General features: G+C 41.6%; 2 protein-coding genes across 3 annotated transcripts in view; both read left to right on the top strand.

The window, feature by feature from the left end:
* pkn2a (protein kinase N2a) overlaps positions 1-14,521 on the top strand; it is a 40,074-nt gene extending 25,553 nt beyond the window's left edge. For both annotated transcript variants that reach the window (XM_084056401.1, XM_084056402.1), the window contains exons 8-24: positions 309-525; positions 1,789-1,974; positions 2,329-2,438; positions 2,637-2,780; positions 3,222-3,297; positions 4,049-4,205; positions 4,741-4,867; positions 7,876-8,012; positions 8,945-9,020; positions 9,097-9,188; positions 9,534-9,710; positions 10,127-10,189; positions 10,307-10,383; positions 10,781-10,923; positions 11,097-11,204; positions 12,003-12,083; positions 12,217-14,521. In XM_084056401.1, the coding sequence (XP_083912527.1) occupies positions 309-525; positions 1,789-1,974; positions 2,329-2,438; positions 2,637-2,780; positions 3,222-3,297; positions 4,049-4,205; positions 4,741-4,867; positions 7,876-8,012; positions 8,945-9,020; positions 9,097-9,188; positions 9,534-9,710; positions 10,127-10,189; positions 10,307-10,383; positions 10,781-10,923; positions 11,097-11,204; positions 12,003-12,083; positions 12,217-12,420 (2,175 nt within the window). In that variant the 3' untranslated portion in view covers positions 12,421-14,521. The remainder of the gene's footprint in view (positions 1-308; positions 526-1,788; positions 1,975-2,328; positions 2,439-2,636; positions 2,781-3,221; positions 3,298-4,048; positions 4,206-4,740; positions 4,868-7,875; positions 8,013-8,944; positions 9,021-9,096; positions 9,189-9,533; positions 9,711-10,126; positions 10,190-10,306; positions 10,384-10,780; positions 10,924-11,096; positions 11,205-12,002; positions 12,084-12,216) is intronic.
* Positions 14,522-16,149: 1,628 nt separating this feature from the next.
* Positions 16,150-25,137, top strand: gtf2b (general transcription factor IIB). The gene is made up of 7 exons (XM_084057557.1): positions 16,150-16,206; positions 17,926-18,038; positions 21,533-21,666; positions 22,244-22,390; positions 23,021-23,150; positions 23,489-23,770; positions 24,443-25,137. The coding sequence occupies exons 1-7, from the start codon at positions 16,190-16,192 to the stop codon at positions 24,574-24,576; spliced, it is 957 nt and encodes a 318-aa protein (XP_083913683.1). The 5' UTR covers positions 16,150-16,189; the 3' UTR covers positions 24,577-25,137.
* The last annotated feature ends 1,525 nt before the right edge of the window (positions 25,138-26,662 follow it).

Genomic DNA, 26,662 nt, shown 5'->3' on the forward strand with positions numbered 1-26,662 from the left:
TGTTCGGTCTCTGTCTACGTTGCTATCGAAAATGACAAAAGAATAGTTGAATCAGTATTTTGTGTCATATTATTGATTTGTTCTTAAATAGCCATGTAATGTAATAAGCAGAGTAATGTGCAAGTCTTAGTGAAATGAAACTACTGACTACTATATTTCAGAAGTTTCTCTTTCGAAGTAAATGGATCGTCTAATTTGATGTTTCTTTTTCCCTCCCCCAAAACCCTCACTCATCTCATTTCCCTCTTTTACGTCCTGCTTCCTGCACCTCCTCTCTTTCACTCCTTCCTTTATGCCGTCTGCACCAGGCCCAGGCCCGATTCAACGAGTCCAGCCAGAAGCTGGATCTACTACGGTATTCCTTGGAACAGCGTCTCAGCGAGTTGCCCAAGAACCACCCGCGTAGCAGCAGCATCGTGGAGGAGCTCTCGCTCCTGTCAGCACCGGCCATCACTAGCCCCAGGTCCAGCATCATCTCCACACAGAATCAATACAGCACTGTGGCCAAGCCTGCCGCACTCACAGGTACAGTAACTGGAGTGACATGATGACTATGATGACCTTGGGTCGTGAAACATGATTGTCTTGAATCATCATTTTTTTCTAACTATTTCGCATCTGGAAACCCAGCAGGGGGACTGTAATGCTATGAAGTTATGATGATTGTAATTTGATAGTCGAATCACTGCTCAATTTCATTTACTTTTTGTAAGTACTAGTAGTTTGAGTGTAGCATGAGATGCAGGACACTGCATGTAGCGCAACACAGCTTTCTGGAGTTTCCTGTGGTTAATACTCAGCCAGCTACAATAACTAGCTAGCCAGATGCATCCCTGTTTCTGTACAATTAGTAGAAGAGACATTTCCTTTCAAAGCAATGCTGTGCCTCTGTGTCAGAGGCAAGAGGAATGAATCATTCCATGAAGGTCTCCATGATGCGTTTGTAGGATATTAAAGGTAGGGTAAGTGATATTTTTTGGTTAAAACAAAAAGTGTTTTGTTAAAAGGTTAAAATACTATGTTCTGATAGTAATCATTGCTGTAGAGTGTTTGTTCAGTAACAGGAGTCTCCCTGTCTCTCCAGCTCTTTAATAAACAGAAAATACATTTTTCGGTAGGTGTCAACATCTCAGCCAATCAGGAGAAAGTACCCATTTTAAGCTTAATTTGTATAGTGTTCCAGTTCCAATTTTGCTTGCTCATTTCTTAGTGTCATCACTTCCAATTTCACTTGTTTAATCTGTATCCTGATTGAGTTCTCTGTCCTGGTTGGATAAAATTGGAAATGAAACTGAAACGAAAATGCATTTTCTGTTTATTAAAGAGCTGGAGAGACATGGAGACTCCTAATACTGAACAAACACTCTATAGCAATTAGTGCTATCAGAATATAGAGCTATTTAACACTTATTTTAACCAAAGCAAATCACTTACCCTACCTTTAAGATGTGTTCATTATATGGTACCATAAGTGTCATTGGTGTCACAGACACTTACTAGCAACGTAGGTGTCTGTGAACACGAACGCAGGGCAATTAGATCTATACTATTATCATTTTAGGCATTAGTCACTTTTGCAAAGTGAATCACATGTGCAACCATAGCTAAAGGTTCAGTTCCTAGATCAAAATCAAAATCGCTATAGTGCCTCAAAACATTTCAACAACATTTCACCAGAATATAGACAGGTGCTGAGCTTGAGGGCTGCTGTAGGCCCCACATCTAACGGTACACTGACGATAGCTGTTTATGGTGCCTGCTGACAGAACATGCTCTTCTATCCTTCAGGCACGTTAGACGTCAGGCTCATGGGCTGTCAGGACCTCCTGGAAAATGTTCCGGGCCGTTCCAAAGCCGGCTCGGTACCTCTGCCGGGCTGGAGCCCTAGCGAGACACGTTCCTCCTTCATCAGCCGAGCCAACCGGAACCGGGGAGCCAGCGCACGCAACCTGACCAAGAGCGAGGAGCTCTCCAGTAAGTGAATCTCATCCCACACCTATTAAGATCTTTACAGGCTAATGTGACATTAAGAACGGTGGGTGCCTGGTTAGTTAAAGCACAGACCAAATGCTCCTTGTGAGTGACAAGGACCCTGGTTTGTAGAGGAATAGTTAAAAAAGGAATACGTGTGAGAAGGTGAATCACAAACGAGAAATGGAGCAAGGAAATTTAATGGTATTACTATTTGTTCTCCCTTATGTGTCTTTGTACTGTCTCCACAGTTTAACTTTTCTTTTTTCCAGTGTTTTTAGTACAAAAGAAAAGCTCAAACCTAAAAGATGGTTAATAGGCCAGTATTTAATGTATAATATGGTTATGTTTCCTCAGATGAAATAAGTGCAGTGTTGAAGCTGGACAACACAGTAGTAGGCCAGACTAGCTGGAGGCCATCTAGCAACCAATCCTGGGACCAGAAGTTTACACTGGAGCTTGACCGGGTAACACACACACACACACACACACACACACACACACACACACACACACACACACACACACACACACACACACACACACACACACACACACACACAGAGTGTCTTTGACTGAGATTGGTGCTTTTGAATGAATGTTTGCCTGTTTAACATACACTATACATGTACATGTTTGTTGACCTGTGTGTGTTTACCCTCTAGTCTCGTGAGCTGGAGATCTCAGTGTACTGGCGTGACTGGCGTTCTCTCTGTGCGGTGAAGTTCCTGCGCTTAGAGGACTTCCTGGACAACCAGCGTCATGGGATGTGTTTGTACCTTGAGCCACAGGGGATGCTGTTTGCTGAGGTATGCACGCACACGCGCGCGCGTAACTGCTTACCCCAACCTTAACTATTCCAATACGTACACATAGATACTCAACCTTTGCCACTAACCTTAATCTATCGGAAGCTGGAAGCTAAATTTGTACTTCAGCCCTAAAATAGAGCTTTTGCATAGTGAGCATTTGGTTAAATGTCCTCACTTAGGGGGACATTTATCCCCTTTAAAAATAGAAGTACTAAAACACACACACACACACACACACCCACAGAGGCCTCTGAGGGTACGCTCTCGACTTTACAGCATGAGGTGAAAATACAACCTTGTGTGTCTATTCTACTCATCCTTTACAATGACGCTGAAATGCTCAGGTAGAATCCAAGCGCAGCACCTGGACAGCTGTGCTGCCTTGAGCAGCTGCACTACTTGTAAATCGTAATTAAACCTTTCTCTCCTTTTTTTCAGGTGACATTTTTCAACCCTGTCATTGAGCGACGGCCAAAGCTGCAAAGACAAAAGAAGATTTTCTCCAAACAGCAAGGTGAGGAGGCATTCCTTTCACTTTTAGGCCGTTCTGTTCTGACACTGAAACAGACCAAACAAAAAACTGGAATATTCCTATTGAAAGCACGTCTGGCCATATTCACACGCCAGCCATTCTGCTTACGTCATACTGGGATTTGTTGGATTGGAAATACTGTGGTAACTTCTTTCTTAAATTGTTGGTGGTGGTTCAAGGAGAGAGGTCGAACTTGTATAAACTATTCAAAAGGTGTGTCACATAACTCCCTAGTTTGCGACATGCGTCTCCATGGTAGCCCTTAGGCTGTGACCTCAGAGTTGTTAAGGAGGTCAGAAAATATGGAGATCAGTGTCTGTGGCAGGATGTCTCTGTCCATTTTCCCCCTTCCTCTGTGTCCCTAATCCTCTTCTCCCTCTGTGCCACACTCGTTTTGTTTTAGTTTGATTTATTTGCACAATAAAAACAGTACAAAAGTTAACAATTATTAAAAGAGACAGAAATAAGTGCTGGTGAGAAAGGAAACCTGTATAGGGTATAAGGTTCTCACCTAAAATAATAAACAAGTAGTAAGTTAAACATAGTACACTCCCCACCGCACACCAACTATTCCCATTATTCCTACTTTTATTGCCCACTATTCTCCACCTCACCCTCTACCTTTACTCCTTCCCCCGGAACATCTTTTCCCATATTGTCCTCTGTGCCCTCCATCGCCCTCTTGCTGTTCTCCATACCAAACTCTTTCCACCCTCCATGCCCTTCACTTCAGGTAAGACCTTCCTGCGGGCCCCTCAGATGAACATCAACATTGCCACCTGGGGCCGGCTGGTACGGAGAGCCATACCCACAGTCAGCACCAACTCCTTCAGCCCACAGGCAGCGGAGACTCTTCCCAGCAGTCTACCTGGCTCCCCCACACCTAGCAGGTGAAGAGCAGCATTCACACACAAAATGACACACACACACACACACACACACACACACACACACACACACACACACACACACACACACACACACACACACACACAGAGCTGGTAGAGAGCAGCATTCACTCACATGATCCCAAACCTAGACTCCTCAAACTCACCCCTTCTCACAGACTCACACTGATGGACCCAACAGAAATACAGTGATAAAACAAAGGTCCTGTTGGTTCTCAGACACAATCTCTTATTCTGATCAACCATAAAACCATATAATTTGACATTTTATAATGTAATAGTGAAGAATCAATCAATCTGCTCTTATAGAGTCTTAATCTGGGTGCTGAATCCCAAACAATAGTACAAAATAGGAGCATGGACAGCACTCATAAATAACTATTTACAATTGTAGCACAATTGTTTCAGTGAGATAAATGCCTTTCTCCAGCTTGCATGCTGGCAAAGATTTATATTGCAAATATTTGCATAGATATTGATCCCACCATTAAACTGTGTCTCCTTGTCCTTAACCCAGTGACCCACTGGTGACCAAACTTGACTTTGACAAAGAGCCCACCCCAGGACCCAAGCACTACCCTATACCTGTTGACAACAGGGAGCCACTTCCACAGGACACTTCCACAGACAAGGAGGAAGTGCAGGTATGATGGTGGAAATAGCGTTTGATAACAATACTAATCTGCTTTTTACCCCTAGTAGGGTCTTTGTTGTTTTTTGCCTTTTCTGTTTTATGCCATTGTTTTTAAACGCTGTAGCACTTGCGATATTTGTGAAAATGTAAAGTGCATTACAAATCAAATGTAGTATTATAATTACTAGAAGTTCGGGCCGCTGCGCGGCCCTCACATCTAGCGTCCGCGCGACGTCGCACTGTGTAGGTGTGTACATGTAGTGTGCAAGGAAGTAGTAGTGTTGAGTAATGTGATTGAGGCAAGAGAAGTATTGGGTATGAATGTAGGCGGGTTGTTGTTGATTGAAATGAGATTGCATTGTTTGTTAGATAGCATGGTTTATTGGCATGGTGTGATGTCGGACAGTGTTGGTGGCAACATGTAAATGTGAGAAAGGCAAAATAGCAGTGAAATGAAATGACATCCAGAATAACATTAACAGTGAAGCATTAATCAGGAGCAGGTGTACAGTATGTTGCATTGGGGGGAGAATACAAACAAAGGCAATGGCAATTATGTTGAAGAATGAAGGTCATTTGTCACTATGCAATCAGGGAGTAGCAGCACATGCAAAGTGTTTGAATGAGCATGTTTGGATTAATAAAAGAGTTCGGGATAAACAACGTTGTCAGTAATTCCCTCATCATTGTTCACAATGAAAACTTTGACGGCGCTGGCTCTCTTTCCCCTGGAGAAGGCTGTGTAGAGTTGGCCATGAGCGAACACAGGTTGAGGCAAGTAGATGCCAACTCGTTCGTTCTCTTGCCCCTGCCCCTTATTGATGGTAACAGAGAAAGCTAAGCGGATAGGGAACTGTCGTCTGATGAAGGTGAAGGGAAGCTCCTCATCTCTGTCATAGTGAGGTATCCTTGGGAGGAAGATTTTTTCACCCCTGTTTGTGCCAGCTGCAATCTCACACTCAATGATTTTGTCCATCATCTGCAGTACCACCATTCTGGTGCCATTCTTGAGAGTGCGGTCGGGACCTGCTTGCAGGTTTCTCAGCAGCATGACTGGGGCTCCTACTTTCAACTTGAGGTTATGATCAGGCATTCCAGAGGGTGTCAGTGAATTGAGGAATTCCACAGGCATGGAGTCCTTGTGGTCGTCCTCCAGAATTGTGTCGGCTGAAAAGTAGACTCTCTGTTCTGTAGGGAAGTCTGCCAGGCATATGTTGTTGATTTCTCTAATGTCATTATTCAGAGGAGTGTATACAGTGCCATTGAGAAGGTTGTCTTTGTTGACACATCCAGTTTGCAAGTCAGGAAAGGTGAATGAAATGAGAGTTTGGAGATCGTGAACCAAGTGGTGGGGTTGAATGCGGACCTGCCATTCTGTGTCCTCCTCGTGTGGGAGTGTTCCTTCCCCTAATGCAAGGAGATAGTGGGAGAAGTCCTTCTCTGCTGCGTGTGTTCTCATGTTGAGGTTTAGCTTGTGGTGTTTCATGTGAGGATAGAGTGTTGACATCTGGATGCATGCTGAAACTATCTGGGGCCTGCCTGCTCTTTTGATAACGGGGAGGGTTTGCCTTGGGTCTCCACCCAGGAGGACAGTTTTGCCACCCCAAGGCTGCTGTGAGTGCATGAGATCCCTCAGTGTTCTTTCCACACACTCGACGTTAAAGCGGTCAACACTGAAAATCTCGTCCCAGATGATTAAGTTGCTGTCTTTAATGAGCTTGGCCAGATTGGACTCTGCGTTGATGGCACAGACAGAGTCTTGGAAAATGGGGATTGGGATCTTAAATCGTGAATGAGCGGTCCTACCACCCTCCAGGTTCTGTGCTGCCAAGCCTGTGCTGCCCACACACAGCACAATGCCATGCTCTGCGCGTATCGTAGCAGCAATGACCTTAAAGGTAAAGGTTTTGCCATATCCTGCAGGGGAGTTGAGAATGAACTGGCGTGTGATGGTTTCTTCTTGTGGGGCATGCACTGCCTGATACGTGGACGTGTGTGGCATTGGTAGCGTCGCTGAGGACACTGGCATTGGCCAGGGCATCCAGGTCCTTTATAGTGATGGCTGTGCCCCTGTCATTATGGTGATGTCAGATAGTGTCAGACATCTCCATATATGGAGCTGCCTATATCAGTTATGCCCAAATATGGGACCGTGATGGCTGTGCCCCTGTCATTATGGTGATGTCAGATAGTGTCAGACATCTCCATATATGGAGCTGCCTATATCAGTTATGCCCAAATATGTGGGTTCTCTGATGTCAGACCAAAATAAGCACCCGGAAGTGAATTTCGCGCTGGGGAAGAGATTTGCATAGTATTGGGGCATAATGCGTTTCATATTTATTGTACATCATGGAAGTAGAGTAACGGTATGGGAAGCAGCCGGTTCAGAGGCAGAATATTGAGGAATTTTGGGGTAAAATGTGGAGTTAGTTGGGCCATGTGTGTGCGTGGAGACCGCGCACACACACATGTGTAGCCCCATGAGTTTGGCCGTCAATTATAGGTGCAAGATTAGTAATACTTACTATGTAAGTAATTAATGATGATATATGTTTTGGTATAGCTGGCTAAACTGTACAACGTTTCCATCCCTGCCACACTCCATTATTTTATGGAAACTCTGCTCGCAACCAACAAGCTCGTATTTCATTTCATACATCCATGGTGTTGGATGTGCAGATGTTCACAACAGTTATTTGCCATCGCTTGTCAGTGCCCTCATAAAAGCCACTGAACATGTCACACTATAGCTGCTCCTGCTTTGCCTCTGCATAGAAGTGACTCAGGAAAAAGTATCCCATAATAATTCACACTCTTCAATTCAGGCCAGATTCAGGAAACTGAAAGTTCTACCAGGGGCTGGCCCAGTGTTTGCAAAGGTTAATCTTAAAGGTTAATCTTTAACTCTCCAATTGTCACCTACCTTCTGTCAATTTGCTGTCCAAAACATTAAATAAATAGCACACCCTACTGGGTGCAATATCACTTTTATCTGATTTGCTTTTGTCTCTCCAGGATGCCCTGGCGTCATTTGACTTCCTCAACAAGAGGAACAGCATAGCGGTGAAGTCGGAGCTGGATGGAGTGGTGGAACAGGAGATCCAGCCTCCAGACTTGGAGCTCACTGCTATCCAGAAAGATAATGAGATAAGGTAGGACAGTGACTGGACTGAAATACTGTTGCAAAGAGAAGGACATTTTCTGCATCTATCGATTGTCAAGTACTTACGCCCTCCACACGTACCCTTAACTTGCATACAATCATAGCCCACCTGTGCATTCACTTCAGTATTAACCTATCTTCCTGTCCATCTACATGAATAAAATCAAAAGGCGACCAGTCCACTCTCCTGTGATTTAAAAAAGAAAGAAGGTTGTTGATTCACTATAAAGCCTAAAGTGTAGTGAATACATTCAAACTAGAAGGTAGGAGACAAGGTTAAAGGGGAAGTAGAAGGCTTCTTTTCTTTTATTCAAACAAAATGAACAGGCTGAGAAAGTGGATTCGAGAGGATATGTGCTGTTCTGCTGAAGGCACAACAGGCTATAAAAGAATCGGTATACGGAGACTAAAACCCACATACACTTCACTGCATGGTGCTGAACTCTCTCCCTATATATTAACACCATAGTGATGCGCTGTTCCTCCATGGTTCAAGTTCTAATACAGGGTGCTTAGCTCAAGATGTTTGAGAAGTGCCGATTTCATGCACTAGTCAAACGAATGGAAACACTGCCCCCTGGCTCTAACTCTGTATCATTTCACTGATGTTGATGCAAAATAGTGTAAGTTGCAGAATCCAGTTCGTATAATATTAACAAACAAAAAAAACCTTGCCACCTGCAGGTGAATAGTATTACCATCCATTAAATATTTTTTCTTTTGAAGCATTTTTTTTTGCTTAATTTCAGTTAGGTTAGTGTAAAGAGACAGGAAACCAAGGGAAGAGAGAGAGACAGCAGACAAGACAGCAGTCAGATTCAAACCTGGGTCCTCGCACTGTAGGTCTGTGCACTAACTGGCTCAGCCACCAGGTATCCAACATGCAGTAGTTAACTAATGTTAACAATGCTCTCCCTTCAGGGAAGAAGAACAGTTCCACTTCAGCCTTCAGGACTTCAAATGTGTAGCAGTCTTGGGACGTGGGCACTTTGGAAAGGTACGTTTTGTATTGCTGTGAGGCGACCCAGTGATGTGAAACGGACTCTTTTAAACTCTCTGCCTGCATTTCCCAGGTGTTGTTAGCAGAGTATAAAAGCACGGGGGAGATGTTCGCCATCAAAGCTCTGAAGAAAGGCGACATCGTGGCTCGTGATGAGGTTGACAGGTAAGGGATTGAGAGACCTGGGGCTCCCAGACAAAATTACTTTGATCTTTATGTCAACAACAGAGGCGTTTATCATGCTCATGTAACCCAAAGTATCTTGAGTTCTAAACCTAAATGATTTGGAAGCTAAATGCGTACGACTTGGTTTTGCTCTGTGGATTTATTAAGTGTTGATGGTCGCTTGAATGATAGTTTATGACTTAATATGTACATACTCAGTGAGATCAGTCCATTGTGCTCATGCAACTATGTACGCACGTCTGCATATGTTTTCAGTGCCTGGGTATAAATGTACATTTTCCATGCTCCTAATATTAACAATGCCATCACCCGCTCTCTTCCCAGCCTGATGTGTGAGAAGAGGATCTTTGAGACAGTGAACAGTGTGCGTCACCCGTTCCTGGTCAACCTGTTTGCATGCTTCCAGACGCAGGAACATGTGTGCTTTGTCATGGAGTACGCGGCTGGAGGTGACCTGATGATGCACATCCATGCTGACGTCTTCTCAGAGCCAAGGGCCATGTAAGTCACTGGGAGTTTAACCAGCTACCAGCTTATGTAAGTCAGCGGTTCTCAAAGTGGGGCCAGAGACCCCCCAAGGCCTTGAGGGGGTTCCATTGGGTCCCCAGCTAAATTTGTTAAAATGGCACAAAAACTCAGTTTAACCACTTTAACCTTACATGGGCTGGTGAATGGTGTTTTCATGTGTGTACAGTATAAGTTGAGGTAGTTTCGTGAAGCTCTAATATTATCAAACTTAAGAATCATATAATTCACATTAATAGAACAGAAATGGGTCATTTTCAGGGCCTTATAGATGGTTTAAGGGCATGGTGTCTGTTTGTTTAAAAATGAATCTCTGCTGATGTGGTTCCCCTGATTCCTCACTGAATCTGTCTCACCATAGCTTTATTTTTGTTCATTTGTCCCTTGTACAGATTTTATGCAGCTTGTGTTGTATTGGGACTACAGTTCTTACATGACCATAAGATTGTGTACAGGTAAGACACCATCACAGTGGATTCATTCATTCCGAAAATGAATGATTCATTCATTGAGAAATTCATCTTGCCGTTTGATGTTGATTTATTTCTTTTTTTTCATATGACAACTTACAGAGATCTGAAGCTGGATAACTTGCTCTTAGACACAGAGGGCTATGTGAAGATAGCAGACTTTGGGCTCTGCAAAGAGGGTAAGGTGGCAATCTGCATTAGTCTAAAGGCCAAAGACCTCTATTTGCTGAAGCAATCTGTATTCTGGGGCATTGTTTTAAAACTGTAACTTATTATTATGTTTTAATTATATCAGTTTTGAATGGACTTGTACTGTATGCACAGTTTCTAAAAAGAGTATGTTTGAGTAAAAAAATAAATGATGGGCCCATTTTAGTAAACTAGATGTTCAGGCCACTGTCACACCTAGATTTTCAGGCCATTTCGCAGCCTGAAAGTCCAGATTCCAGTGGTCTCCATATATGGCCGTGTCATGTCTATGACGTAACCCAAGACAAACAATGTGTCCCGTTAACATTGAAATGCCAAAGGGAAATAAGCTACATTTTATATAGGATATTTCCTCATTCCTGTCAGGAATGGGATTCAGGGACCGCACCAGTACATTTTGTGGCACGCCAGAGTTCCTGGCCCCAGAGGTTTTGACCGAGACATCGTACACACGTGCTGTGGATTGGTGGGGGCTGGGCGTTTTGATCTTTGAGATGCTAGTTGGGGAGGTAAGTGGATGACACCTGTCTGGCTCTCAGCCTCATGAATTATACAGCTGTGAACTAACTGTTATACAAAATGGTTACATAAATGATATGTACTGTATTACTGCAAATCTATGAAACGTAAGATCAAATCTTCTGCACAATATAATGTCATTTGACTCTTGTCTCTCTCTCAGTCTCCATTCCCTGGTGATGATGAGGAGGAGGTGTTCGACAGTATTGTCAATGATGAAGTGCGCTACCCACGTTTCCTATCCACCGAGGCCATTTCCATCATGAGGAGGGTGAGTTTAGTCAACTGAGAATTATAGGTGCATCTGTTAAAGAAACTAATTGATTTAATCCATGATCAAGAATAATGGATTTTAATAAAATGATCGATTTTCAAAAATACAGAGAATTATTATTGCACTTGTACAACAATGTATAAAATCACACTCATTGATTTAGTCGATTAGATTCATTGATATACAGAACGCGTTTCTCGATTAGATTACCTCAAAAGAATATCGATAGAATAATTGCTAAGAAAGTAATCTATTGTTGCAGCCCTTGTGACAATATGTTTAGTCCATCTATGATGGGAACAAGGTTAGTGTCCCATAGCCTGAATAAATAATTAATCTGTTCATGTGGAGCAATATGTATGGTTTACTATGTAAGTAAAGTTCTGTCGTTCATGTTGTAGTTGGTCATATATTTTATATATTGGCCTATATATTTGTATTATGTTTTTGGCATTATGTTTTCCTCATTTGTCTCTGCTGATGTTTATTGTGGTATCTACACAAAGGTGTATGCAGTAGTTCCCTGTCGGGGATGTTGATGGATTTGCATTGTGGTCAGACCAGACTGCTTCATTCCATTACCATTAATGTAATCTACTTTTAATGAGAGTGGGTGGTCCTTGTTTGGTAGGTGGGACCAGTTGGATCGGCCCATAACTGGAAACCCCACTCATATAGTGCTCCAAGCAGACTCAAGCCAGTTCTCAGTTTGCATAAGAGGATTTTGCCTTGTGTGTCACTGTGAGTGAGTCAGGTAAATGTTTACTGTTCTTTATCATCCTGTCTTTTCCATAGCTTCTGAGGAGGAGCCCGGAGCGGCGTCTGGGGGCAGGAGAGAGGGACGCAGAAGAGGTGAAGAAACATCTCTTCTTCAGGGTGAGTTTCTGTACAAGACATATGAATATGAATCCTGTCTTTATGGAGTGAGGCACTGTGAGGCAATTGAAAGACAAAATGTAGATCTTTATGTTTAAGCAGACTTTTTTTTACTAACACTTTGTCCTGGCAGAACATGGATTGGAATGGACTGTTGGCCAAGAAGGTGAAGCCGCCGTTTGTACCGACCATCCAGGGAGCCAGCGACGTCAGCAACTTTGATGATGAATTTACCTCAGAGGCACCGATTCTCACCCCGCCCAGGGAGCCACGAGTACTCAACACAGACGAGCAGCACATGTTCAATGACTTTGACTACATCGCTGACTGGTGTTAGCTCTCCTGTTCACTCATGCACACACATACATGATAATCACATACATGAATACACAGACATACACAGACACACACACACACACACACACACACTGTGAACCAATCAGAGCAGCGAAGACTGTAGCTCTTTTCCTCTTCCCTGCCCAAAATGTCGGGGGGGTGGGGTGAGGTGCAGGGCAGTGAATATCCACTCTTCAAGGCCTCTGGGTCCTGCTCTGTGCCATTGAACGGACAAGCCCACGGCCAGCCATCCCACCTGCCTAACGGACAACACACCATGTTTGTTTTTCTAAATCGACATGAAGAACCTTTTTTCTTTTTTTTTTTATAAAAAAGAAAACAAAAAAAACAAAGCAAAAAGTTGCTTCTCGGAGGAACTTGGCAGTGAAAGAGGAGGCAGCGCACCAAGTTCTCCTGCACGTCGTCGTGTCTGTTGTCTGACCACTGAGAATGTTTTCATATGAACTCCTTTAGTTCGAGGAGACAACAACACAATCATTATTATTCGTCACTGTCATTGTATTTTAAAATAGTTTTTTTTTGGTCTGTACAGATTATATTCATTCATATATTTTATTGTTTTTTTTTCTTTGGCAAAGCCCTCGCCATAGCTAAAGGACTTTAATATCTCACTGTATGGTTGATTTGTCTGCCATGATCATGAATGAAATTGTTATTCGATGAATTTGAAGTGCTCAAAGCATTAATGTCACTGAACTGGCACAACGGTCAACTGCAGCAAACATCTTGACTACTACTACTGCTTCTTAACTTGAAATCCAAATGGAAAGAAAAATAACACTACATTTTGTTTTGTGTACTATTCCAGTCTAAAATGCCTATTCCATGCTCAGATGGACTCACCTTTCAATGCTGTTCCAAATGCTGTCATCTTGTTCACATGAATATTACAGCAACTGTATGCGTGAATACAAGGACCCTCATTATTATAGTGCTATATAGTATAAAACAGTCCATCCAGCGTTAAAAGGTATTACTATACTAAACCGCATCATCCTGGAGAATCACATTAGTTTAATTTCATACCTGATATATAAAAATGATAATTGAATCTGTCATATGAGTAATCCTGAAGTTGTTTTAGAGAAGGTAAAGTGAAACTTCTCCAAATACAATTTACTCTCCAAGGCCACCTAGTGGCACTCCAGCAAGTTGCTGAATGCAGTACTGCACAGAGAACAAAACCTTATTGAACAACAAATGAAGCTGTGTGCTCTAGTCTTCTACCCTCAACATCTCTTTTCAGCAGAATATAGTTTAAGTTTCACTTCAGTTTTCAGTTGTCATTCCTGAATGGACAGCCAGGTGTGGTGGAATTGACAAGTTCCGTTTGATACCTCAGTTTACTTACAAATACAACACACTAATCCTAAATCTCTCGCAGAGTTACAGCTTTACTACCAAAACCCATTAATTTGGTCCTCATTGGAGGACATGGGAAATGGTGCTAATAAAAATATCAGCTGGGTTTCCCAAAAGCATCTTAGTGCCAAGATCTACCTTGTTCCTTTGTAAACTAAGTGCTCAGATGATTTTTTGGGGGGGGGAAACCAGGCCAAACTCAATGCCAGTGAGTGCATTCTAGATGTGGGTCAATTTGAAAATTAAAATATTTTAAGTACTTATTTGGTTTAATTGTCCACACTGGCACAATAGAACCAATTGTATTGCCTGCCACAAGTGCAGACCCTGCCAAACTGGTGCTTGAGGCATTAAGATCTTTCAGTAAATGGACGTATTTTAATTAGAAATTGTCAGACCTGTTGATATGAATCACTACAGGGGCGGGGCAGGGTATATATGTATATGTACACACAATTAAGCTGAAAGCACTAATTTTATCAATAGTTTTTTTTATATCTATGTTTAGCATAATGATGAAAATAGATTGTACAAAGTTTTTTGTTTTCCTTATTTTTCCCCCATTGCTTATGAATGGCTGCTTGTGCATGTTGGAACAAGAACAAACAAGATCTTTTTGGATGGTACACCAATAATGAAGTCACAAAACTTGCTGTTTCACCCTGGTGTAATAAAAGAAGCAGTCATTTGTTGCCTATCATGAATGCACAAATTAAACACTTAATTAATAGTGGTGGGTGGCTCCTGTATGCATCCTTTGAATTGAACCGAGTGATTTCATCAACCGCTTTGCGATTGTGAACCATGGTGGGTCTACCCTCAAGTTTTGTCTTACTTGGAGCTCATGGGCTTGGAGCACATTTTTGGCTAAACTGACTTTTCATTTTAAGGGTCCTATTAGCTCGATCAGATGGTAATGGTCTAAATATTTTACTTTTTTAAAATAAGGCATGGTAAGTATGTCCACATCTGTATAAGAGGGCCAGTCTTAAAGGCATAGTTCACCCAAAAAAAAACTTTTCTATCGATTACTAGTCCCCATGGAGACTTGAATTCATGGATATTTTTTTAAGTTTGTCACCAAGCCAATAATTAATAAGACATTTTGATCAGCAGAGCGGTAGGCAGCGGTTCCAGTACGAGACACAAAGGAGAATCTTTGCTTCTCCTACCGGAAACGCTGCCAGTCAAATTATTGGCTTAGGAATGCGACAAAAACAAAAAAAATATAAAAGGAACTCAAGTCTCTATTAAATTAGATAGAAAAAAAAATCACACCCTGTGTGAAGGTAGCGGCGCCTTTGATACATTTTGTCATCGATATGTGTTTATAATGTGTTTATAGCCACGTGTCACGTGAAGCTTGACCAATCACTTTGTTGACGTGTGTGACCAATCAGAACGTTGACGGTGAACACGGACAAAGTCAGGTATAGAGCAGGATCCGCTCGCGCCGCTAAAAATCACACCCAGTGTGAAGTGGGCGGTGTGGTCACAGTGGTCATCACAGTGATGGAAGTGTTTTTTTTGTCCATACTGCTATTCATAGGGCTGCACATGTGTCATGTGTTTCGCTAGCCAATCACAGTCCTGAATTTGCAAAGTCAGCCAATCACATTACAGCTAGTGGTGATGACACTAGCTGTAATGTGATTGGCTGACTTTGCAAAAGTATAGATTTGCATTGATTGTGGAAGGGTTAGCGTTGTAGACTGCGTTGTAGACTATTGGCCAATCACGGTGCAGGATTGGTCAGTGTCCAAACCTCACTTATAGGGGGCGGTTACACCGCCCCAGAAAACACAACAATTTACGCAAAGGCTCTGGCTTAGGGGCCCTCTGAGCTCTTGGGCCCCTGGGCCAAGGCCTAGTAGGCCTGTTCAGTAATCCACCCCTGCTCATTGAGCATAACCTCGTGTCACCATGCTTTCCAGTTTCCACACAAAGGAAATTTGGGGATGGCTGATAACATAGTGACATCATAGTCATGATGTAAGCGATGAGGTATCATCTTTATGTATTGTCTTCTGCGTGCTTGTATGCAAGGCAAGAGCAAGCCTTCAGTTCAAGTTTTTAACCCCCGGCCCCATGGCTTTTATTTTGATATAGAAACTTTTACTTCCACTTCACCTCTCTTCCTTCATCAATATGAAAACTAAAAACAGAAACAAGGAAAACTAAAACTGCTTTTCGGATAAGCATTTTCCATTTTTGTTTGGAAACAGAAAAAATATTTGCGTACACTCACTGAACCTTCTGTTGCGCCGTCCTTTCGAGAAGCCCTATTGGTCCTTTCTGCAGTCACGTGGTCATCTAAAGCTATAAATAGAAGTAGAAGAATCTATTGTTCGCATTGTACCGTGACTGTCTGACTGAACAGGAGTGACATGGCGTCGACAAGCCGGTGTGTAGCAACTCTTTTTATAACACATTATGTTTATGTTTGTCTCTTACAATGCGAGTTTGTGAAGCTCTAAGTCTAGACCACCACAACAAAGTCAACAGTGCCAACAGCCAACATGTCCTCCTTACTGTTTTGACCGTTCAGGTTTAAAACCAAACATAACGGTCGGAGCACTTTAGATGCTATCAAGCTTTTGTGCGCAGAAGTGACTATTATCTTGTAGGATCAACGTCTACGTTGACTTATGATCGTCCGTTCACTTCACGTCTCTCGTCCATTTATCATACTTTTAACATCTTGTCACATCTAGGTTGTCACTCACGATGGGTGTTTAATTGGGTGTTGACTGTAATGTACACGATATATGATATAGCAATAGCGTCGTGATGCTATATGTAGCCGTTAGCTAGTTTCTTTTACCAGGCGAATGTTTGTTCTGTGTAGTCAGTCTTAACTAGCACATAGCTGGTTTAATGTTTTACCTTACTTTTAGATCCTTTAAAGATTGTGACGGCACCGTTGGTCTCAAGAAAGACCCGGTGTGTTACGTTCATCCGTTATCTGTAGCATTTTGTGTTGATATTGTAGCGTCTATAGTCAGACGTAGATTCAGTACATTAATATTTATTACGTACATGTTTTCCTCACTTTTTTTTCTAGGCGTCCACCAGTATAATGTTGATACGAACCATTATCAGTTTTAAATCTTGCCCAAAATGGATGCAAGACGCCTTTCGCTTTCGCCACATCATCACGCGTTTTGTTTTCGTCCCGAATCACGTCGGTTGGCTTTTTACAGACATTAACAGACCGAATGCTATGATGGCGTATAGCCGTTATTTGTTTTGAATGTGTGTTTTTTCGTGACTCGGTAAATGATGGACGGATGTCGTGGCCTTCAACGATGTTTGCTTTTCTCTCCTCTATGCCAGGAGACAATCTCTGGGGTTTGATACTGCTCAAGCTAATTGTTAAACTCACTTTGGGCCTCAGCTAGGTCGACATGAGATACACGTACTGACTTCCTGTTGATGTTACTAAAGAAAGTTCCCTCTCTGAATAAGAAAACTAAGAATAATTTCCCTTTGCATTAGTATTATTTTTGACCCATCACAAGACCAGCAATCTGAGAACCCACAACCCAGTTGGTAAAATAAAATATTTGTTTTCCTCTGTTTGTTTTTTTTGTTGGCACCACCCCCTTGTTGTGTAGAACCAGGAACTCTGTTTGGCTCCTCCCCTTTCTTAGTCCACTTCCTCCCGGCTCTTTCTGTATTTATTACTACTAACAACACTACATGTTTAGGGCAGTGGTGCTGACAGATTCTGCTGTTAGCAGAATTTGTCTTGAGAGATTACAAAACCAGGGGTTGCTGATCAGCTAACTTTGGGAAAATTCAATTTCCTTTAAACGGGTGTAGTGTCAGGCTTAGTAGAGACGGCCAGTGGCCACCAACACAAATGCAACCTCTATTCTCAACCTTACCTTTCTCCTTGTTGAGGTTCTTGCAACCCTAATTTAACCCCTTGAACCCAGCATGCCTCTTGTAGGGCAAACAGTCACCAAAATAGCAGATCTACAAGCTCACAATGCGTTGCAAGATATTTGGTGCAGTGATTTAAAAAGCGTATAAAGTACAGTTGCCGCTCGGGTTAGTTTAATTAAGAATAGAGGGTTTAAGTGGTTAATGCCTATATTGTTTTTTCTTTTATGTGTAGCGGAGATGCTCTGGCTCTTCCCAAGGTTCAGTGCCCCAACCACCCTGATGCACTGCTGGTGGAGGACTACAGAGCAGGCGACATGATCTGCCCGGAGTGTGGCCTTGTAGTGGGTAAGACATGGTTTGTCTCTATTTAGTGATGATAATCATGCAAATGAAGCAATGTCCTTTGTTAACGCGCTCTTGCTGTGTTCACACAGAGGCACATACAAAGCTACAGTCTACCATTCATTTTCAATTGAAACCAGATATGCTTTGTATCTTTTGTAGTTGCGTGTGTGAATGCAGCATCTCACTCTTGACTCGCTCAGTGACTCTTGGGGTGCCAGCATATAATAATGAAAGAAACCAATCGCATTCAGTCATCAGGCATAGCAAACTAACAAGATAGCCACATACGAAACCAGGCTGTACCTAACTAGCGTTCTAACTCATAAGAGTGTCATACAGCTGCAGTGGAACACAGACTTCCTCTAATGAGCCCCCTGGGAGTGGTGCGGGGAGGGCAACCTAATCATATGGGGATATAGCAACTGAGCCAGAAACCGATGTAAGCCAAGTGACCTGTGACTTGTCTGTCTCTCCCATTACTTCGGCTTTCCATAAGGATATGAAAGTCAAGTTTACAGTCCTGAACCTGGCCTGTAGACCCGTTAGCAATTTGATGTGTGTGGGGGGGGGGGGGGGGGGGGGATTTCTCACTTGAAAGTGGGTCCCTAGACATGAAAAATTAGAGGTGCTTGTCCGCCATAGTAGCACGACTGGTGCAATGGTTAAATCAAATATGGCCGCCATTGGCTATGATGAAAATCCAACTTTTTTCTTTCCGAGTGTATATACACATGTAATGCCTCCATTTTGATATTGTTTTGACCATTAAGGATCAACTTGCATTGACATTTTTCAATAACATGAGAAATATAAATGCAATTATAAACACCCCCTTTAACTTTTATTTTAATTAGGTGTTGAAATAAGCAAATAAGACTACTGTATGTAGGGAAAAAAGTGATATAGGCCTACAAGATTAAACCATCAGAAAACGAATCCTTGGCCTTGACCCCACTTACCAATTATGTTTATTTGCATTTCTTTAAATAATAATATATCAGACTTGTGCTTTTCTAGGCTCTTAACACTAGCATGACTGAGGTTTCATTACCCCCTACACAGCCTGAAATTCGATCATTTTGATCCCCAAATAAGGCTATCCTATTGGCTACTGTCTCACCTCTGTGCTCCAGACTAGCTCACAGCTTCTCCCCCAAACCGTGGGGGGTTCCATTGTCTTCTAAATAGCCATTAACATCTGAATTGCACTCTGCTCAGTCAGTGAACCCACATAATGTTGTTGTTTTAGGCAGACAGAAACATTATAAAATAGTAATGTAGTATATATATATATATATATATATATATATATATATATATATATATATATATATATATATATAAAATAGTATTATAAAATGTAATGGTAACTGCAGATTCTGTATGTAAAATCTTTATTTAAAAAAAGCGTATAAAACAGCGCAATCTGTAGCGTCACATTAAACTCTTCAGTGAAACATGGAGCCTATATGAACGCTGAGGCCACTGTCTAATTAGCCTACGTGACAACTCCATTGTCCAAAACACATGGATATCTCTTGACAAACCAATATTATATTATATAATATTCACATTATTGTCTGAGCGTAAAGCTCTCATTCTATCAGCTGTCCACGCTGACAGAAGTCTCCTCTCCTCCTGCCTGTCAGCGCAACAAGTGAACACATTGCTACGTTCCACAAATGTGCTCATTCCTGCTCTAGGCTACTACTCCTGCGCTAAATATCTGATCTACAAACATAAAACAGTCGCTGGCTGACGAGCCCTCTGCTTGTAGATCGGATCTGTTGGCGCAGCATTGGGTTGCCACATTTTGCGAGAGAAATAAGCAGTCAGGTCTATGAAAATGTTACTGCATGCGTTGTGCCCTGACAAAACAGTGAGGCATCAAACCATTGTGGGGGTTATAGCCGAGGCTAATTTGCAACCCCAGTCCCTGGTTAGACCTTTCTATATAAATATTCACCTAATAAAAAATCATTTACAAAAGGACATGGAGCTCTAATCTAAATGAAATGAAAATATATTTATATCTGCAAACTAAAGTTTTCAAATAATTGTAGTGGAATAAAAGTACAAGATTTGCCTCTGAGCTGTAGTGGAGTAGAAAATTATTACCATTATAATGTAATTATATGGGTTATTATAATAATAATAATAATAATAGAAAGACGTGGAAAAACAAGCCCAAAGTCGCTTAGAATAAGCAGACATGGCAACATGGCAACTTGCAGCCACAGCAGAGTCTGCTCTCTACGGCCGCTCGGCGGGCTTCTCTGTGGGGGGTCTCGAGGTGTAAAGTGCTCTAGGGAGGGGGAGAGAGGGGGAGAGCGATCAATTTAGCCGAAATAAAACGGCTGGGATGGGATACATGGTATGTATTTCATATTTACAATGAGTTAAAAAAAAAAAAAAAAAAACGGAGATGGTTTGAAACATATATTTAGGAAAAGTCATGAAAGGGGAACTTTCTCAGAGCTTCCTGAGAGAAGTTAAGCCACTTTCAATTCTCAAAATCGGTCCCATTGATTGCTTAGTCACGGAAGTGTTAAAGACACTTGACACAAACAAAACAAATGGCAACGTTGAAGGAAAAACAATGAAAATGGGAGCTGCAAAATAGAACTGTAAAAATGGGCTTTGGCTGGAAAGGCTAAACTGAGGAGAGAGTAGGGGCTGCTTTGATGCAAGTTGGAACTTCCACAGAGACTTCTGAGAAGGCTCCATCAACCCTCAGGTTCGGTGCTTGTTCCTTGGGATTTCCAGGAGATTTATATCCCCTGACCCGAGGGAGTGGGAGGGGACATGATGTTGAGGGAGGTTGGAAAGGTAGTGAGAGCTAGGTTGTTATGGGCCTTGTAGCCAGGTGGTGCGTAGTATTTTGAAATGTATTCTGTATTTGACTGAGAGCCAGAGTACATACTGTAATTTATTGAGCCATTGTAGAGGTGGCTATTGCAGTAGTCGAGTCTGGATGTGATAAAAGCATAAATGTGTGATTCTGCAATGGTGTGATATTTTGGCTTGCAGGTGGGCAATATTGCGGGGGCTGACAATACTATTTTGCTGATCTGGTTGATGCCTTTGTGTATGAAATGTGCTACAGAAATAAACTTAATCAGTGAAATCATTGTCAATTATCATGAATAAATTGTTGAGTTGTGACAAGCATGGATCAACATTTCTGGGTCATTGCTGAAGAGTTTTGTGCAACACTGCCTTAGCACTCTGATCCAGCAAGATGTCCCTTGGGTTTAGATTAGAAGTTTTCACTTTTGTGAATTAATTGATTGAAGATGTGGAAGTCTACAGGTGGTTTTATGCTGTGGGTGCGTGAGACATCGGTCTACATGGTACCTGTAATATTTTCACCCACAGATGGTAGCTGCAGCAGTTCTGGGCTCCAAAATAACATGAGAATGTATTGAAATCCATGCAAAAAGACAGATTTAGCCGTGGATTAATCATTTGGTTTATTGGATGGTTCTCCATAGGCGACCGCGTAATCGACGTGGGTTCAGAATGGCGGACCTTCACCAATGAGAAGGCCACCAAAGACCCATCCAGAGTGGGAGACGCCCAGAACCCACTGCTCAATGGGGGTGACCTAACCACCATGATCAGCAAGGTGAAGGGATTACTTGAGGCCCATAATTTTCTTTCTTTGTATGAATGAAATTTTATTTTTGTGTCTTGTCATAAGACAATATCACGTTCACTTCTTGGAAACAGAAAACAGCACAATCCACTATATGTGTGTAGAAAACATTGGATATATGGAGATCCCCATAAATGGAGACTATCAATTTACAAAGTCGTCATAGATACCTGAACGCGTGTCATATGTACGGAGTCTGACATCAGCAACCTCTGCCAGATCTCCATATATAGAGATAACCGTCACGTCCAGGACTGACAGCATAGTCCCATATTCGGGCATAACCGACAGTATAAAAGGCTCGATGTGCCTTAGTTGGAGGCAGTCCCAGCAGCGACTCCGAGAGAGATTAACCACTAACAGAGAGAGAAGCATCGAAGAGATTCCAGCAATAGTCGATTGCCACAGCCTAAAGCATATTCTCATAGTGGCTTTCGGATCTGGATAACGAGCCAGCCGATTAAGAGTTTCTATATGTGGATTCTGCCCAACACAGAAATGCATTGTTTTTAATATGGAGAATTGTAATGTGTATTTTCCATTGCAGGGAACGGGTGCAGCCAGCTTTGACGAGTTTGGCAACTCAAAGTATCAGAACCGTCGCACTATGAGCAGCTCAGACAGGGCCATGCTGAATGCCTTCAAAGAGATTACCACCATGGCAGACCGCATCAACCTACCAAGGAATATTATAGTAAGATATCTCAGTACTGAGTCTGACCTGTAGTAACAATGTTATTTTCTACTATATTACATCAACCAGTCGTGTACCTCCCACGTGTCTCCCATTTCTTTTGCTGAGACAGTATTAATGGTGATTGTACCATAGCTTGCCATAGGCTGATGAAAATTCTCAACTAATCTACCCTGAAATCAGGCCATTGTTAAGTATTAGCATAAGTTGCAAGTATCACTTATGTGTTCTACTGGCTTTTGTATGATACACCCTGAATTATAATTAATTTGTATGACTGTTGAGTCTTTGCAACCGGACAGAAACAAATCTTGAACACAAGACATCAATGTCAAAGCATGCGTTTTGAGCTTGTGACAACAATGTTACAGAGGCCTTTGCTAGGATTCAAACACTAATACGTTTGTGGCGATCATATTCACAAAGATGGCTCATATGCCACAACCCATTGGTACGTTTTTATTTATTCATTTTGGTATGCCAGTAGCCACATTAGATAAAAGCTTTTTTTTTGTTTTTCCCTAGAAAGTGTTGTGTGGAGTTTCTTTGCGAATATGATCTTGCCTGAAGCCAAGCAGGGGTCCTTACTTCTTTTAATGTTTTTTTTAACCGACATGTTTGCCTCTACAGGACAGGACAAATAATTTATTCAAGCAAGTTTATGAACAGAAGAGCCTGAAGGGGCGGAGTAATGATGCCATTGCCTCAGCCTGCCTTTACATAGCCTGCAGACAGGAAGGAGTTCCCAGAACATTTAAAGGTCAGACCAATATTTTTGAGGAACATCACTTGAAGGAGCATTTGCTTGTAATATTTTTTTTCATTGTGTATGAAGTCTGTGCAAGCTGTTCTATTTTCCAGTAAATTAGCTTTGAAGGTTTGTCTCAGAATTGTTTCTGAGCCATTTGGGTCGCCTACTTTGGCAAAATGATAAACACAAATAATTTCAATAGCATTGACTTGGTTGGACAGTGTAAATGTTTTGAGGCACAATGATGTTTATTTTCCCCACACAATGGATTTGTGGAACCCTTAATTTTCTTTGCTTACCTTTCATCTAAACGACCAGTCACAATTGCCCTCTGCTCCTCTCCACAGAGATCTGTGCCGTCTCCCGGATCTCCAAGAAGGAGATTGGCCGGTGCTTTAAGCTGATCCTCAAGGCACTGGAAACCAGCGTGGACCTCATCACCACAGGAGATTTCATGTCACGCTTCTGCTCCAACCTGGGCCTGCCCAAGCAGGTGCAGATGGCCGCCACCTTCATCGCCAGGAAGGCTGTGGAGTTGGACTTGGTGCCCGGCAGGAGCCCCATCTCTGTAGCTGCAGCTGCCATCTACATGGCCTCCCAGGCCTCAGCTGAGAAGAAGACCCAAAAAGGTGGGTGTGTGTATATATATACACAGTATATTTTATATATATATATATATATATGTATATGTATATGTATATGTATATGTATATGTATATGTATATGTATATGTATATATATATGTATATATGTATATATGTATATATATGTATATGTATATATATTATCGTCACCTTCTTAAACTAATGGCCAATGTCATTTTTTGAGGAAAATTGTATTTTTGCCCAAGTCAGCTCCTCATGACACTGGCCACCTCTGGTAAAATCTCCTAATTGAAAAGGATCATGCTGTTTCCTCCCCTTTTAGTATAATGGGGCCATGGCCTTGGCCTATCTCCCTAGTGTGACTTGGGCCAAAATAGGCATTTATTTTGGCCTAAGTCATGTTGTTTTTTTTTGCTTATTTTGGAGTAAATCATTTGGCCAAGTCGGGTTTAATCCTATTTAAACCCATTTTAAATCTCTTATGTTACATAACTGACAAAGTGTTATTTTTATTTTAATAGTCATAATTTGTTATAAACATTTTGGGTGAAATGATTAAGAAATATAGTTTTGATTTGGATCAGTTTTTATTTTTTTCTGAAAAACTTGAAAAAATGACTTACTACTTGAAAATCATGTACTGTAAGCAGAGCTAATGTTGCATTAAAGTGTTTTTTCCCCCTGATATCTCAACAGAGATTGGAGACATTGCCGGCGTGGCAGACGTCACAATCAGACAGTCATATCGTCTCATTTACCCTCGCGCTGCAGATCTCTTCCCTCCAGACTTCAGATTTGACACGCCTGTGGACAAACTGCCCCAACTGTGAAAATTGGAAGATTTTGAGAAAATTGTGGATTTGGGGGGTTTATCTTCCCCCCCTCCTTTGTTTTGGTATTTTCAGGCTTTGTTTAAGATAGGTCAGTGTAGAGAAACCAAGGGCAGAGAGAGAGGAGAGACATACATGCAAGACAAGATGGGGGTCGGATTTGACCCTGGATCCTCCCGCTCACATGGAGCATAATGATGGTCTGTGCACTAACTGAGCCACCAGGCATCCCTCTTCCCTCCTTTCTTAAGACTTTCGACTTCGTCAAGGCAATTTTTGCAGGAATACAGAGACACACATTCCAATTGCTTCAATATACAGATTGCAGACTGTACTTACAGTATTTTCATTTGAGTGTATATATCTTGTATATATGTCCAAGTGAGAAAGTGTAATTGGTGGTTGCAATTTTAGGCTGGATTCATACTTTTTACATACATCTTTGATTTTTAGGAAAATGACCAGGTTCCATTTTGTTAGCTTCTTTGCATTATTACAGCTACATTAATGGTTATCATTTCCCTGTTTGAATAATATTAAACTTTGTTTAATGAAAACATACTGGTGTTTGAAATTTGATCTTCACTTCACTCTTGCTTGCAAAGACTATTTTTTAGCAGTGCCAACCGCTCTATATCTGACTTTGTCCGGGTGTGTGTCTGTCCCATAAACAAATATTGATGACAACATCAATACGGGGCTCATCAAAGGCACCGCTTCCTTCACACAGGGTGTGATTTATTTTTTCTTAAAGGGATAGTTCACCCAATACATTTTTAAATTTACATTTCTTGTCAAAGGGCAGCCCTTTTGTTCCTGCCTATGACATGCCCAAAATAGGCATGCTAGATTGAAAGTGGTTAATTGAAAGTGGCATATTTATTATTAATTAACCTAGTAATTGTAGTAAGACATTGTTTGAAATATCCAAACAATGTCATGAACTATTCAAATTGAAACGGGGGCAAATAAAGGGTTATTTAATTACTTAATTTATTACCATTGTCTATCCCATAAACGTTCGCCCCTTTCACTATGACTCTTCCATTGATGTTGACTTGATGGATGAATTCGTAGCCTACCACATACAAAAATATATACAAAAGAATAAAAATAGAATAGAAGTCTGTGGTATAGGCTATATTCTACATTTCATAGGTAGATTAAGGCTCTACCTAGTTTAAACGGTGGCTAACAGTGTAATTTTATAACCTTCATTAATGTCATTACTATAGTGTCATTGAAAAAATAATGTCACAATGGAGTCATGGCATGCCAAATGTTTTATCAAAACAGCAGGTGGAGCTAAATTCAAAAACATTCTGTCTAAATGGGTACAATATAACCTTCATAGACGGTTTCATAATTTATAACTTGTTGACACACAATTACTCAATAACCGTTAATTCTGAAAGCACAGCCAGTTTTTGTAACCTACCTAGCACAAACCCAACTCAAATACTTGCCTACTCAGGGAGGGGGTGCGTCCTGCATTATCCCCCCATCACTCATGGTGCAATCTGGGAACCCATGGTGTAATGAAAATTGGCACATGAATCCCCATATCACATTCCCAATGCAAATAATTAGCACAATTAAACAATAAAGCAATAAATGGTATTAAGATTCTGATCCCTATACTGTAGATTTGACTGCAATAATCAAAATGGTTGTCATTTTCAAATCTCTATCTCTGCTTCTGTTTCTCACAGTTTCCATTTCTATTTGCACTTCTGTCTCCCTCTCTCTGATATCCATTTCCTATATGTAAATGTCAATGAGGCTCAAAGAATCACATATTGCTGTTGCTGAGTATAGCATGCAATATCTGAGGTGCCAGTATTGGCAGCTCCAAATGGTGTGAATCCCTGAGCCCCATCTCGGGGGTCTTGGTTTGAACATTTGACATAGCAGCTCCAACGGGGCTCACTGCAAAAAAATCAACAACGCTAGGTACAACATATAACACCATTGCCCATGTAATCAGTTGATGTAGTATGTTTATTTAAGTACAATAGTTTATTTAAGTACAATATGAGCAGACTAACAGTTGGTATCACCCCAGCCGACGTCAGACAAGATGCAG

Source organism: Gymnoscopelus microlampas, assembly GCF_963454915.1.
Source record: "Gymnoscopelus microlampas genome assembly, chromosome: 5".
Lineage (NCBI taxonomy): Eukaryota > Metazoa > Chordata > Actinopteri > Myctophiformes > Myctophidae > Gymnoscopelus > Gymnoscopelus microlampas.